The 15,630-nt window shown below is 47.4% G+C and overlaps 1 protein-coding gene across 7 annotated transcripts in view; it reads left to right on the forward strand.

Annotated features, from left to right (window-relative positions):
• Window positions 1–10,508, forward strand: part of dmd (dystrophin) — a 94,669-nt gene extending 84,161 nt beyond the window's left edge. For 6 of the 7 annotated variants that reach the window (XM_024263140.2, XM_024263142.2, XM_024263141.2 and 3 more), the window contains 14 exons: window positions 64–149; window positions 223–380; window positions 479–645; window positions 1,526–1,637; window positions 2,012–2,148; window positions 2,229–2,267; window positions 2,351–2,416; window positions 3,003–3,068; window positions 6,305–6,463; window positions 6,547–6,790; window positions 7,760–7,874; window positions 7,953–8,042; window positions 9,115–9,143; window positions 9,244–10,508. In XM_024263140.2, coding sequence (XP_024118908.1) covers window positions 64–149; window positions 223–380; window positions 479–645; window positions 1,526–1,637; window positions 2,012–2,148; window positions 2,229–2,267; window positions 2,351–2,416; window positions 3,003–3,068; window positions 6,305–6,463; window positions 6,547–6,790; window positions 7,760–7,874; window positions 7,953–8,042; window positions 9,115–9,140 — 1,465 coding nt within the window. In that variant the 3' untranslated portion in view covers window positions 9,141–9,143; window positions 9,244–10,508. The remainder of the gene's footprint in view (window positions 1–63; window positions 150–222; window positions 381–478; window positions 646–1,525; window positions 1,638–2,011; window positions 2,149–2,228; window positions 2,268–2,350; window positions 2,417–3,002; window positions 3,069–6,304; window positions 6,464–6,546; window positions 6,791–7,759; window positions 7,875–7,952; window positions 8,043–9,114; window positions 9,144–9,243) is intronic. The other variant, XM_024263145.2, reaches the window with a different exon arrangement.
• Window positions 10,509–15,630: the final 5,122 nt, after the last annotated feature.

The following is a 15,630-nucleotide window of genomic DNA, read 5'->3' on the forward strand; positions in this document are numbered from 1 at the left end:
GCTCTGACTCAGATCTGTGGGGGTGAACCGCGGTGATCCTGAACCCGGCTTGTTCTGTTGCAGCGGGCGCTCCGGAAAGATCCGGACTCTGTCCTTCAAAACGGGAATCATCTCTCTCTGCAAAGCTCACCTGGAGGACAAGTACCGATGTGAGTCTGCTGCTCACCTGAAGCCCGGTCTGCGTCTGACTGCCCCCTCACCTGCCTCCCCGCCCCGCTTCAGTCTTGTTCCGACAGGTCGCCAGCGCCACAGGCTTCTGTGACCAGCGGCGCCTCGGCCTCCTCCTCCATGACTCCATCCAGATTCCCCGCCAGCTCGGGGAGGTGGCGTCCTTTGGCGGCTCCAACATTGAACCGTCCGTGCGCAGCTGCTTCCAGTTTGTATGTGAACATGCCCCGCCCACTCACGCAGAGGCTGGTGGGGGTTGGGTCTGTCCTCAGATGGTGTTTGTCTGCTGAAACTCTCCATCCTCCTAAAGGCCAACAACAAGCCGGAGCTGGACGCCGCCATGTTCCTGGACTGGATGCGCCTGGAGCCTCAGTCCATGGTGTGGCTCCCCGTCCTTCACCGCGTGGCTGCAGCGGAAACAGCCAAGCATCAGGCCAAGTGCAACATCTGCAAGGAATGTCCCATCATCGGCTTCAGGTGAGGTCCCTTGATCTAGAGTCTGAAACCTGTAGCCTTTAGCGAGCAGGACACCACAACATAGTCTGAAATCTGCAGCGAGCAGGACACCACAACATAGTCTGAAACCTGCAGCGAGCAGGCCACCACAACATAGTCTGAAACCTGCAGCGAGCAGGACACCACAACATAGTCTGAAACCTGCAGCGAGCAGGACACCACAACATACGTGGCGTTCCAGAGTCTGAAACCTGCAGTGAGCAGGACACCGCGCCAGGGACGGCGTTCCAGAGTCTGAAACCTGCAGCCTTTAGCGAGCAGGACACCACAACATACGTGGCGTTCTAGAGTCTGAAACCTGCAGCGAGCAGGACACCGCACTGGGGATGGCGTTCCAGAGTCTGAAACTTGCAGCGAGTGGGACACTGCGCCGGGGACGGCGTTCCAGAGTCTGAAACCTGTAGCCTTTAGCAAGCAGGACACCACAACATTGTCTGAAACCTGCTGCGAGCAGGACACCATAACATAGTCTGAAACCTGCAGCGAGCAGGACACCGCAACATAGTCTGAAACCAGCAGCGAGCAGGACACCGCGCCAGGGACGGCGTTCCAGAGTCTGAAACCTGCAGCGAGCAGGACACCACAACATCGTCTGAAACCTGCAGCGAGCAGGACACAGCCCCGGGGATGGCGTTCCAGAGTCTGAAACCAGACAGATGGCAGGGGCCGGCGTTTCTGTGGGAAAATGTCCTGTGAGGAGTTAAAGGTCCACAAGCAGGAAAACACAGACATAAATCCTGCTCTCTCTCTCTGTCGCTCCATTCACCCCCCCCCTCCCCCACTCCCCTGTTTTCATTGTGGGGTTCAGCTCCTAAATTACCTCTTTGTCTTTGCCTCACAGGTACCGCAGCCTGAAGCACTTCAACTACGACATTTGCCAAAGCTGCTTCTTCTCCGGCCGCGTCGCCAAGGGCCACAAGATGCAGTACCCCATGGTGGAGTACTGCACCCCGGTAGGAAGCTCCGCCTTTTCTGGCGTCCCTGCAGGGATCCTGAATGTAGAGCAGGTTTCCACGGTGATCTGAGACCTGCAGGAAAGATCTGGAAACCTAAAGAGGAAGATCACTGACCAGACGAATGACGAGCAGTCCTTCGTCTCTTTTTAACAGCAGAGAAGTTATACTTCATGATTCGTAAAGAATTACAAAGCTGCTTTGATCCGGATCAGAAATAGTCAGTTGAAACATTACTTTATGACACCAGTTCAGAACTGACCAACCTTTCAGAGCCGATACGTTCCAGACTTCGGTCCGGTTTGGAGCTGCCTGGATGCGGATTGGCTGCTGCTCAGCAGTGGTTTTCAGGTTTCTGGATCTGTTGTCTCCAGACCACATCAGGAGAAGACGTCAGGGATTTTGCCAAGGTGCTGAAGAACAAGTTCAGGACCAAACGCTACTTTGCCAAACACCCGCGCATGGGTTACCTGCCGGTGCAGACCATTCTGGAGGGAGACAACATGGAGACGTGAGGCTCTCACACCCTCATTACCCACAATGCTTTTGTACGTTATCAAAGTCTTCATCCAAACTTTCTGTGTTCTACAGCCCCATAACTCTCATCAACTTCTGGCCTGTAGACCATGCGTGAGTACACACACGTGCACACACTTCTTATGTGGATGATGTGCATGCACGTGCACTGATGCAGCACCTCTGTACCCCCCCAGGCCTGGGTCCTCCCCCCAGCTGTCCCACGATGACACCCACACTCGGATAGAGCACTACGCCAGCAGGTAACTCCGCCTCCACCTGACCTGTTGGTCATAGAGTAGATGGGGGGGTCCATAAAAACTTCTATAGGTGGCCACATGTCAGCAGGGTCACCAAGGCCCGCCAGACTCCTGCTGTCACTACCCTACTGCAGGTTCACCGTGTCTCACCAGGGGGTGCTGTGACCACACAGGTGCAGGATCATCAAGCCCCGCCAGGGGGCACTGTGACCACACTACTGCAGGGTCACCATGCCCCACCAGGAGGTCCTGTGACTACACTGGTGTAGAGTCACCATGCCCCCCAACGGGGTGTTGTGACCACACTACTGCAGGGTCCCCATGCCCCACCAGGGGGCACTGTGACCACAAAGCTGCAAGGACACCATGCCCTACCAGCTGTAACTTAGTGTTCCTGTTTAGCTCTGTCTCATCTCCCTGAGAAGACCTCTGTCCCTCACTTCAGAGTACCACCTCCACACCCCCCAGGAAAAAAACCTTTGGTTCTGCACACGTTGGGGGTCCAGATAATCAGGGACCTCGGGCAGCCGCCCAGGCTTGGTGTGGCGGGGTTCTGCTTTGCTCTAACCTCTGTGTTTCCCCCTTACAGGTTGGCAGAAATGGAGAACCGTAACGGCTCTTATCTGAATGACAGTGTCTCACCCAATGAGAGCATGTGAGCCACGCCCTCCTCACTCACTGATTGGCTGACTGCGTGTCCTCTTTGTTCTCATTGATTGCTTGTAATTCATCTCGTGGTTCAATCATTTCCTCTTCTTGAAATCAGCCCTTCTGACCGCCTCATCCTCTCATTTTCTCCTGAAGATGTTCCAGACATTTGTTCTTCTCAGAGACGTCTGCTGACTCAGTCAGCACCATCTATCACCAAAGAGCCTCTTTTTTCAGACTGGACTCACCTGTTTGATAGATTTTATCCGAGGTGATCAGATCAGAGCAGCTTCTGAGGATCACCAACCACCTCGTCCTTGCAGAGCTTTGACGTTCCGCCATAGAACCGCTCCAGCCAATGTTTTAGTGGAAGATCCTCGGCTGTCAGGTTTATTGTCATGACGTGGGCCGAGGATCGGGGACAGGTGTTTTGGTCGGCCTGCTGCATTTGCACAGGTGTGAGTCTGAACGCTGCTGTCCAGGTGTGACACAGGTGATATCCTTGTAAGGCACAAGTGTAGTTCTTGTTATAACAGCTGTGTGACGACTAAGTTCTGAAGGTTAAAAAAGTGTAGCACAGGTGTTGTTTGGGCTTGACAGAGAATGTATCCAGGTGTATGAACACACAGGTGTCTATAGAGGACAAAAGTGTAATCCAGGTGTGGTGAAGCTGTAACAGAGTGTGGCCAAAGTTTGGAGTAAGGTCTTGTCCAGATGTACCACAAGTGTAATCTACCTGTGACACAGTTGGGATAAAGGTATATCACAGGTAGATCACAGGTGAAGCTTAGGTCTGAAACAACTAAAACAGGTGTGACAAAGTTGTATCACATGTAAGACACAGGTGTAACAAATGAATGACAGGTGTAATCCAGGTATAATCTGGATGTAACAGGTGCATCACATGAATAGCACAGGTGTAATCCAGGTATAATCTTTGTGCTACAGGTGTATCACATGAATGATAAAGGTGTAATCCAGGTATAATCTGGATGTGATATGTTTAATCCAGGTATTACCTGGATGTGCCAGGTAACGTCCATTCTGTATGTGACAGGTGTAATCCAGGTATAATCTGATCTGGACAGTAGTACCACATGAATGACAGGTGTAATCCAGGTATAATCAATTCAATTTCAATTTTATTTATATAGCCCAATATCACAAATTCAATTTGCCTCATTGGGCTTCATGCCTGTAGTTTTTACAGATGCACAGATGGAGTCATAAAATATGCACAATAGGTAAAAAACTAAACAGACTATAAAGAACGGTCATCCCTGTCCTTAGACCCTCCCTCGCGGTAAGGAAAAACTCCTAAAAAAAAAAACCTGAGTCAGGAAAAAAAGAAGAAACCTTAGGGATTCCCACATGAGGGAGAGATCCCATCCCAGGACGGACAGGCGATACCAGAACGGTTAAAGAAAAGTTAGCTGCTAAAACTGCATATATGAGTAGAGTTCATTTATATAGAGCTGAGGGACGAGTGATGATTAAGTCCATAGTCCAGATGAAGCAGAAGTGCAGTCCACGACCAGGAGCAGGAGGACAGACGACCCACCAGGAATCACTCCCACTCAGAGATGCAGGATGGTGTCGGGGCTTCATCCAGATGGGCGGGGCTTCGTCAGGATCACCAGCAAGTCTCCCGGAAACTGCAATCTCTCCCGGTCTCCCACAGGGGAGTCGGAAAGAAGGAAAAACATGTGAATTATACTGCACCACCAACAAAGGCATACAATTAGGAGTAAATAAAAAAGTAGAGGAGAGGAGAAGTAGATGAAAAAGAGGACAGAGCCCCAGTGCACCATACTTTCCCCAGCTTCTAACTTCTAGCAGCCTTCTATGTTATTATGTAGAGAATATACATATTTCATAATTTATATTGCAAGCATATATTGGAGAAGTATGTGATTATAATAATTATTTCCCCAAACTTCAGAACAGTATGGGAGCATTATGTTAATTATTCTATGATTACTGGCTAGTCTGGCAGAACGCCTGTCCAAAGAGGAATGTTTTAAGGCTAGTTTTGAAGGTAGAAACTGTGCTGGCCTCTCTGACATGAGCTGGGAGCTTATTCCATAGAACAGGAGCTTGATAGCTGAAGGTTCTACCTCCAACTGTACTTTTGGAAATTCTAGGAACTACAAGCAGTCCTGCATTCTGTGAGCGAAGTGTTCTGATTGGCTGGTAAGGAACTATGAGATCTCTAATATAGGATGGGGCCACACCATTCAGAGCCTTATAGGTTAACAGGAGGATTTTGAACTTTACTCTAAATTCAACTGGGAGCCAGTGGAGAGAAGCTAACACAGGAGTGATGTGTTCTCTTCTACTAGTTCCTGCTAACAATCGTGCTGCTGCATTCTGGACAAGCTGAAAACTTTTTAAAGAACTTTTAGGGCATGCTATCAGTAAAGAGTTACAGTAATCCAGTCTAGACGTAACAAATGCATGGATGAGTTTTTCAGCATCACTTTTAGATAATATATTTTTAATCTTAGCGATATTACGTAGTAATCTGGATGCGACAGGTATAATCTGGATATGACTGGTGTAATCCAGGTATAATCTGGATATGACAGTGGTACCACATGAACGACAGGTGTAATACAGGTATAATCGCCATGTAACATGTGCATCACATGAATAACACAGGTGTAGTCCAGGTATAATCTGGATATGACAGATCTAATCCAGGTAAAATCTGGATATGACAGGTGTAATCCAGGTATAATCCTGGTATAATCTGTATGAGACAGGTGTAATCCAGGTATAATCCTGGTATAATATGGATATGTCAGGTGTAATCCAGGTATAATCTGGATGCAACAGATATAATCCTGGAATAATATGTGTGTAATCCAGGTATAATCCTGGTATAATCTGGATATGTCAGGTGTAATCCAGGTGTAATCTGAATGTGACAGGTATAATCCAGGTAAAATCTGGATATGACAGGTGTAATCCAGGTATAATCCTGGTATAATCTGGATGTGCCAGATTTAATTTTCTGTATCCAAGAATACATTTCTTTAGCCTCTGTTTTCTCTGTTTTTTTAGCCTCCGCTTATTGTTTCCTCTTCCCCGTTCCATCGCCCGTCGTTCTTTCTCCAATGTTTTCTTTCCTCCATCGTTCTGCATGTGACCATCCTCTGCTTGACGTGCACGCACACACACACTGGTGTCTCTGCCTCGGCCGGTGGGCGTGCTTGATGAGTGTGTGTTGTGTGTCTACAGCGATGACGAGCACATGTTGATCCAGCACTACTGCCAATCTCTGAACCAAGGCTCTCCTCTCAGTCAGCCCCGCAGCCCCGCCCAGATCCTCATCTCCATGGAAACTGAGGAGAAGGGAGAGCTGGAGAGGGTCCTCGGTGACCTGGAGCAGGAGAACAGGTGAGGCCGGACGTCAGGTGAGAGCACGGGAGTGTCGGCGTGCGGTCGGCGTGCAGTCGTGTTCACCCTCTGCTTCTCTGCAGGAAGCTGCAGGCGGAGTACGAACGCCTGAAAAAGGCTCACGACAGGAAGGGGCTGTCCCCACTGCCGTCCCCCCCTGAGATGCTCCCCATGTCGCCGCAGAGCACGCGGGACGCCGAGCTCATCGCCGAGGCCAAGCTGCTGCGGCAGCACAAAGGCCGTCTGGAGGCACGAATGCAGATCCTGGAGGACCACAACAAGCAGCTGGAGTCACAGCTGCACCGCCTCAGGCAGCTGCTGGAGCAGGTACGTTACACACCTGAGCTGGTCACTCACCTGAGCAGGTACGGTACTCACCTGAGCAGGTACACTCACTCACCTGACCAGGTACAGTCACTCACCTGAGCAGGTACAATCATACACCTGAGCAGGTACGATACTCACCTGAGCAGGTACGGTACACACCTGAGCAGGTACACTCACTCACCTGAGCAGGTATGATACACACCTGAGCAGGTACAATCATACACCTGAGCAGGTATGCTACACACCTGAGCAGGTACAATACTCACCTGAGCAGGTATGCTCACTCACCTGAGCAGGTACGGTACTCACCTGAGCAGGTACAATCATACACCTGAGCAGGTACGGTACTCACCTGAGCAGGTACGCTCACTCACCTGAGCGGGTATGCTACACACCTGAGCAGGTACACTCACTCACCTGAGCAGGTACGGTACACACCTGAGCAGGTACAATCATACACCTGAGCAGGTACAGTCACACACCTGCTTATGCAGTTATGGTCACACACCATCTGTAAGCAGGTCCAGGTGAGGGTTTATTCTGCCACGCCCCCTGCTGGTTAAAGTGGAGCGGTTGAATCTGCTCTGGAAAAAACTTTCCAAAAGGTTTCTGTGGACGAGTTTTACCCATAATTTAAAGTGATAATTATGAACTGACAGTTTGAAAATGCATTTTGCATTCTACAATTTAAAGTAAAAAATGCATCCATTGTTTTTAAATATTTTTAAGATCTTTTTCTGTGGTGTTTTCGTATCAAAACCTAAAGTAACTGCTAAAAAGCTCCAAACTGAGACTTCTACCTGTCGGACTCTCATCAGGTGCCTCTAGTCCCGCCTCCAGATCCTTTGTCAGGAATGGCTAGTGATGACCTCACGGGCTGGCTTTGCTGTTGTCATGGCAACACCAGATTAGAATGACAGTGTCACCAACACGGCCGTATTAATGAAGTTCAACCGCTCTGTGTGTTAGACGGACTCCAAGGTGAACGGTACGGCCCTTTCCTCGCCCTCCACCTCCTCCCAGCGCTCTGACTCCTCCCTCCCCGTCCTCCGCGTGGCGGCCAGCCAGACCACCGACACCATGGGTGAGTGGCGACCCGGCGCGGCGGTGGCGTCATGATGAGATGGTGGGAAAAAGCCAAATATCTGATGATCCTTAACAGGTGACGAAGATCTGTCCAGCCCTTCCCAGGATGCATCTGGTCTAGAGGAAGTGATGGAGCAGCTCAACAATACCTTTCCTCACAGCCAGGGTGCGCTGTTTTATTTTGTGTACATCTGTTATCTTCAAAGGACTTCAGGTCTCAAATGTGAACAGCAGGGGTGTCAAACTCATTTTGGTTCAGGGGCCACTTTAGATCTGATCTGAAGTGGGCCGGACCAGAACCATCACAGCAGAATAACCTTTGGTCAGCTGTTCTCTGTAGCTTTAGATCGGTTTTAGTTTCTTTCTCTGTTGGAAAAAATCCCTCAACCAGCCCAGTAACCTCATCACTTCTACTACCTTCATTCACCGAGGACAATAGATCTACACAGACTGAATATTTCACATCTGACTGGAGCAATCCTGACAGTAATCCTAATCATAAGGAGGTTATAGACAAAGAATTAAACACTCCCTAAAATATAAATCCTCAAATCAATGAAAAATGAAACTAAATGAAACGTTTGAAGATAATAATTTGTAGTTATCCTCTCTTTCTCCCTTAAAACTCAGCATCAGTGTCAGGATTCAATGTCATCCACATGTGAAAAATATAAAGAAATGTCTTAAAACCTTTTCCTCTGTTGGCTGCCTTTCTGTTGCTCCCTCTAGTGGTGGAATTAAGCATGGCGACCATGTCTTTAAATAACCTGAACTCGCCACGGGGTGGGCTAGAAACCTGCTTTTTTTTTACAACATGGTTAAATGTTTTTGTCTTCATGGCTGGGCCAGATGAAACCATGTTCTGATGTTTGACACCCCTGGTCTGAAGGTCGTAGCATCTGGACCTGCTGTCTTTTGAAACGTTCATCCACCTGAGAAAGCAACTTTCCTCTGATTTGAAACACTTCTCTACTGCAGGTTAAATAAACGATCATAATAAAAATAATTATATTTGTATGACAAATGTAATAATTGCATAAACAATCATAGAGTTACAATGTTTCTATGTTAGTCTACAACACTATATAACAATTGTAGAAATGATTGTAGTCACAACAATTCAAAGAAATGAAAGAAAAATAACAAGAAAGAATCAAAGAGCAAACCAACCTAGTCCTTCAGATGATGACGTCTAACACTTCTCTGACCTTCTCTTGGCTCCGCCCGCTCTGGTCCAGGAGGGAGAAGAGGACATCATCTGTGATTGGTCAGTAGCTGTTGTGGCTCTACACATGTCCAGTGTGGACTCCTGACAGACAGGGGGCAGTGTTTGCAGCACTAACTCTAAGATCCGCTCTGTTCTCCAGGTCCCAGCATCCCCAGCCTGCTGTACGCGCCCCGTCATGGACGCCACACGGACCGCCCCTTTGAACTCTAACCCCGCCCCCTACATATAGCATGCTTTTCTAGTCAAAACAACTGGATTGAAGAGTTTACAAAGAGATTATAACATCTATTTTTGTGAATGATCGTTGTTGTAACTTAGACCCGAGTAGTTTCTTAACGCGTCCTGACGTCGTTCTCTGGTTTTTAAACTTCTATGCAACTGTAAAAAAACAAAAACAAACGAGAGGGACAGACCAGATCGGTGGGATCTCTTTCTAACCAGAAGCAGCCCGAGCATTTCACACCTTTCTATCAAAAAATGATTGTAATAATACCTTTTCTAAGAGGACGCCGTCTGACTGATGTGTGTTTGTGTGTGACTACTGCATAGCAACCTGGGCTGGTAGAGCCACGCCCCTTTGTTTGAACCCGCTGTCGGAGCCAAACTGGACCTGAGACTGTCGATGTCGTGGGAACCCGACTCGTCAAATACAGGTGTCGTCTGTGGATAGACTCGTGTTGGTCTGAAAGACCGATGGTGTTTCAGACGGTTTGGCTCCTACACCGGCATCCTCGGTCTCTGCGGTACTGATCCGGGTTTGCAGACCAGACTGACAGAACAAGCTTGAAGAACATGTAGCCAAACCAGCCAGCCTGAACAGTAATCTGAACTCGCACAACAAAAACAGATCTGAACAATTAGATTCAAGCTGAAGAATCCACGAACACAACCTGAAACCAGAACAACCTGAAACCAGAACAACCTGAAACCAGAACAACCACCTGAACAATCTGACAAAAAGACCTAGAAGAACAGACCAGAACCATTTGACTGATCCTGACCCATAAACAACCTGAACAACAATCTGAACACACGATACCAAACCAGATCTGAACAATTAGACCCAATCTGAGGAATCGAATAACACCCACCTGAAGCGAGAAGAACCACCCGAACAATCTGACAAAACCACCCAAAAGTACAGACTCCTACGACTGAACTCATCCGACCTGACGCATGAACGACCTGGAGAGTCAGATTAGACTCCGCCCCCTCCTGGTGTGGTTGGCTGCTTTGACGTGAGTGAGGAAGCCGTGTTCATCAGCAGCAGCATGACCCGATGGTTTGTGCGTGAAACAACAAACGTCTGTTCTTCACGACATATCAGACTCCACCAAATGTATGCCTTACTACTGTATTACGAAATGCTTTACTATGTATCAATAAAGCACGCAGTTATGTCCACCTGCCGGCGCCATCGTCTTTGTGTGCGTTCTCCAGAACCGGAACAAGGTTGTGAGCTCTGAATTTGGTCCTTTTTGGTACATTTGAGTCACAGATGACATCAGACACTGATATTTGTGAAAAATCCAATCCTCCAATCCAGAACATGTGTCAAAGTCACGGCCCGGGGGCCGGATCCGGCCCTCCAGGTAATTCTATCCGGCCCTCCAGATCATTTTATTGCTATTAATGACCCGATGTTATCTTGTGTTTTTTTTCTAACTTGTATAATTTTGACAAAATATAATTTTATGGAGAGTAAAATATTAAAGTTATTTAAGGTTTAAGTTGATTTATTCTGAAATAATATTTTATTATTCATAATTATGTTAAAAAGTTACAGTTTTAAAGTTTTAAAAATGTCGTTTTAGAGTGTTCAGTAAATGTTTATCCTGTTCGGCCCGCGACCTTTGGATTTTGGTCTCTTGTGTGATTGAGTTTGAGGGTTAGAAGAACAAGCGTTTGGACCCCGCCCAAAAGAGGAAGGGCAGATTACAGTGCACACTCTGCACAGTTCACCCATGGGCAGTGCTCCCCTCCAAAAATTAATTTTAGGGTTAGGGTGAGGTAGTCCTACTGGACTCAACCAGAGTCTAGCTCTCCTTCACAACAAAACCAGCTCGGTGCTGCAGTGAAAGTCCACTCAAGGAAACCGCATGACCGTCTGTGACCTTCAATTCGACCCTTTGGACCTGATCTCCAGAACAACCTGGACCTTGTTCTCCTCCAGAACCAGGACAAGGAGCTGCCTTAAAGGGTCTGCGGGACTCTTTAAGGCTGTCGGGGAGACGAGGTGCTGAACACAGTCAGCAGATGCTTGTTTCCATAGCAACAGGCTGCGGTTGCTAAGAGGGCACTCACAAGCTCGTGTGAATGCCTCTCCTTTGTTGCTCATCATCACCGTCCTCTTCATCACAGATGACTCAGCAGAGTCACGGATAGATTTTTATGAAGATGACTGTTCTCAGTTCATCTATAAAAACCGGTTGCTCTAAAGAAAGTCTGATCTCCAAACCGATGATAAACCTACTCCCATCTGCTTCTCAGTTTTCATCCAGAGTTCTTGATGTTTTCTTAGATAACCGAGGGCTTCTGGTCTGGAATGAATTCTGGGTCTTGTTCTGACCAAGTTCTGCTCCAGGTCTTGTTCTGGTTCTAGGGTATACTTTTCAAACATCTTACATCAGTCAAACTATCTTTTTTTGTGAAAGGCCTCATCGGCTGTTCCTCCAAAGACCGCTTGTGGACCTGATGATGTCAACTGTTGCTTCAACCTGGTCTCCATCTGATGTGGACTCTATCAGAACAATGGTTCTGGTTAGCAGGAGGTCTGGAACTTGGAGCTCCCAGACACCAGCAGGAGACACAAAGAGGACCCTGAGCTGATGCCCGTCTGGTCCGGAATAAGCCATCAGATCTAGTTTATTTGTATCTATCTGCACCTGTCCGTACCTGTCTACACCAAACTTTACCTTTATGGAATTCAAACCACACTGCAGTTCCTCTGAAGACTCCAGGAGACTCGTCGTAAAGTTGAGCATTTATGGACATCAACCAAACTGGAGGAGCACAGACTCCATCTGATAGAACTGCTCTAAACGAGACACTAAAACTAGATCAGCTTTCTACTGTAAACTTATCTCAACAAGGAGACAGAATCCAAAAGTTGGACTGTTAAGCATCCAGGTCAGTATCGAAGGTGTTCCTGAAACCTTGAGCATGTTAGGGGAGAGGATCGACCTGCCATGCACCCTGAGGGTGGAGCCTCTTATCAGTGGTCCTCCTTCCATTGTCTGTCACTTCAAGCCCCTCCCTTCACAGTTTGAACTGCCCTTGGACATGTAGGACCTTTGGTGAGAGGGTTCTTAGTCGTCGCTGCCAGCATGTCCTCTCAGTGCTCTACCTGCCTCTGATCTTCTGTCCCCTACCCCATCCCTGGTGGGGGGAACTGGGCCTTCAGCAGCGCCGGCGGTGTCCCTTGTGAGCTGGTTTCCCAGGCCGGGCTTTCCTCTCTCCACACAGGGAGAGGGATACCTGAGTTCTCTAGCTAGACCGGGGGTCGGGAACCCTGGTCCTCGAGAGCCACCTTCCTGCATGTTTTCCAGTATACCCTACTCTGGCATGTTCTTATTGGCTGGACACACTTGAACCAGGTAGTTGTCATGCGGCCCAACTCAAGACTGATTACCTGGTTCAGGTTTGTCCAGCCAATAAGAACATGCCAGAGATGGGTATATGGCACTCGAGGACCAGGGTTCCCCACCCCTGAGCTAGACCATGAGCCAGGAACATATGTGAGCCTGGGGGTGTCTGTGTCTCTGTGGTGCTGGTTCTGGTCCATGTCCTCAGAAGCTGGTCCTCTCCAAAACTCCAACAGTGTAACAGTAAAATCCAACACAAGAGGCGTTCAGTTCTCTGTTTGCTCAGAACAAGTATGAAAAAAATATGTATTTGTAGTGAGGTGTTGTTTTCTTCTTTTGTTTTCTACTCATGAAAACTGGGAAGCAGGAGTGGTTCTGTTGGTCTAAAAACAACCTTCCTTCAGGCCCCAGTGTGGCATGTGTGCAGTCTCCTGGTGGTCCTAAAATAGAACGGCGGGTATGTTCTCCAGCACTATCTGGGAAGAGGCCGTTGGGATTTCAAGTGTTCTGAGAGGTTTGGGTGAACGACCAACAGGACTCCGTCAGCATTACTGGAAGACTATCATCTGAAGTTTGACCCTATCAGGTATTGGAGAAGGTTTCAAACTGTCATGTAGATAGAAGTCTGGGAGGGCAGGATCCTGAGCATGAGCAGGAAGTCAAAGACAACGTCTGGATATAGTCCGGATCACTTCCTTGAGTGGTTTTGGCTCTGGAACTGAGTTGCTGACAGTGAAAGACAGCGGACTGGTCCTGGTGGATTTGTGAGCCTGGAGTTCACTCTGGTAATTGGTAAATTGGTGCATACTTGGTGTATATTGTGCTTTATGACCTTCTTGGACGGCCCAAAGCGCTTTGCAGTCACACTCACACAGTGACGGGGCCAACTCATAACCACCAGGAGGATTGTGGGGTTCAGGGCCTTACCAAGGACACTTCTTCCAATCAGAGGTCGACCGCTCTACCTCTGGGTCATGGCTGCCCCATAATGGAAGAAAGGGTCGTTTCCTGTACCTTCAGGTGAGGGTCAGGTCTTTGATCTGGTTTCTGCCTACGGGCCAAACAGCAGTTTGGACTGGTCTCCTGTCTCGGGGTCTTTTGGAGTCAGGTTTAGTTTACAGACACTGTTGTGGTGGGTGGAGTTAATTCTACAGGTAAATGTACCCGCCCCCGATAACCGGCCTTCACCTTTTGATCCCCGTTGACTCCGGTCTGAACAAGAAGTGTAAATGGATTTGTTGGATGTTTCAAAAACCACCAAAAGTCCAGACTCAGTGTCACATAAACTGTATTTTACAGCTTCGGACTCGTTGGGTTTAAAATGACGCGTCAGCTTCAGGTCCATACAGCTGCTGCTGAAGCTCAACATCAGAATTTCAGCAGAGCAGAGAGTCGCTGTCCTGAAACTGGAACCATGATGGTCTGGAGGATGGACACATCAACCAGAGAAAGACGAAAAACTCATTTGATTAAAAACAGATAAGTGGTAGTGATGTGCAGTCAGAGGAGGCAGGTGATTGGAGCTTAAAAATACATAAATCTACCTTTTTTATTACAAATTTAAATCAAATATTATTTATTAGACATGTCTATGCTATAATGACTTTTTCTGTGTGGGGTTTGAAACATGTCTTTGTGAAAAAAGTAGTACATTTGCAGATTTCCTGTTCGATTACACGAGACAGCGGCAGGTGAAGCTCCGCCCACTTGTGCCTACCCTGCCCCCAGCCTGGGCGGCACTGACTGACCAAGCTGACTTTTTTCCTTTAATTCATGACTTTTTTCTCGTGAATTAATGACTTTGTAAATTTGACTTTTTTCTGTAAATTTATGACATTTTTTGTTGTAGATTAATGACTTTTTCTGTAAACGTATGCCTAGAAGTCAGAGGTTTAGCCTCTGGCTTTTAAAGTCATAAATATACATCTTTATTCTTGTACAACCTTTATCTTGAAAATTTACAACTTTAAATTAGTAATTATTTAATTCATTTATTTATTTTTTGGTGGTAAAATGGCCCTAATGCTCTGTTGCATATTTAGTTGAATTTATATAGATTTTGTTGTGTTTTATTTTGGACTGTACATTAAAAAGGATCATGTTTATTTGAATATTTACTGATCATTTGAGCTTCAGTAAAACATTCATATTTATTCCAACGTGTTTTTGCATTTTAAACTGACGTTAACTCTGTTTTGTTCCTGTCGGTTCCATCGATCCCACAGGCATGAACCGGATCGATTCTGATCATTGACGTTTCCCTGAACCTGTTCTGTGTGAAGCTGCTCTGAAGTTGGTCTGAAGTTGGTCTGAAGCTGCTCTGAAGTTGGTCTGAAGTTGGTCTGAAGCTACTCTGATGTTGGTCTGAAGCTGCTCTGAAGTTGGTCTGAAGCTGCTATGAAGCTGGTCTGAAGTTGGTCTGAAGCTGCTCTGAAGTTGGTCTGAAGCTGCTATGAAGCTGGTCTGATGTTGGTCTGAAGCTGCTCTGAAGTTGGTCTGAAGCTGCTATGAAGCTGGTCTAATGTTGGTCTGAAGCTGCTATGAAGCTGGTCGGAAGTTGGTCTGAAGCTACTCTGAAGTTGGTCTGAAGTTGCTCTGAAGCTACTCTGAAGTTGGTCTGAAGTTGGTCTGAAGTTGGTCTGAAGCTGCTCTGAAGTTGGTCTGAAGCTGCTATGAAGCTGGTCGGAAGTTGGTCTGAAGCTACTCTGAAGTTGGTCTGAAGTTGGTCTGAAGCTCCTCTGAAGTTGGTCTGAAGTTGGTCTGAAGCTTGTCTGAAGCTGCCATTGACTGTAAAAATAATGAACTTAGCGACCAATGAGGTCCCCCATTGGAAATGCATTACTTCCTCTCCTCACGAAAGTAGGCCGCCACTTTCACCGTCAATTCCTGAAACGGATACCGCCATTTGCAAACAATCTTCAGCGATTGGTCTGAGTCATAGC

This window comes from Oryzias melastigma, linkage group LG2 (assembly GCF_002922805.2).
Source record: "Oryzias melastigma strain HK-1 linkage group LG2, ASM292280v2, whole genome shotgun sequence".
NCBI classification, from domain to species: domain Eukaryota; kingdom Metazoa; phylum Chordata; class Actinopteri; order Beloniformes; family Adrianichthyidae; genus Oryzias; species Oryzias melastigma.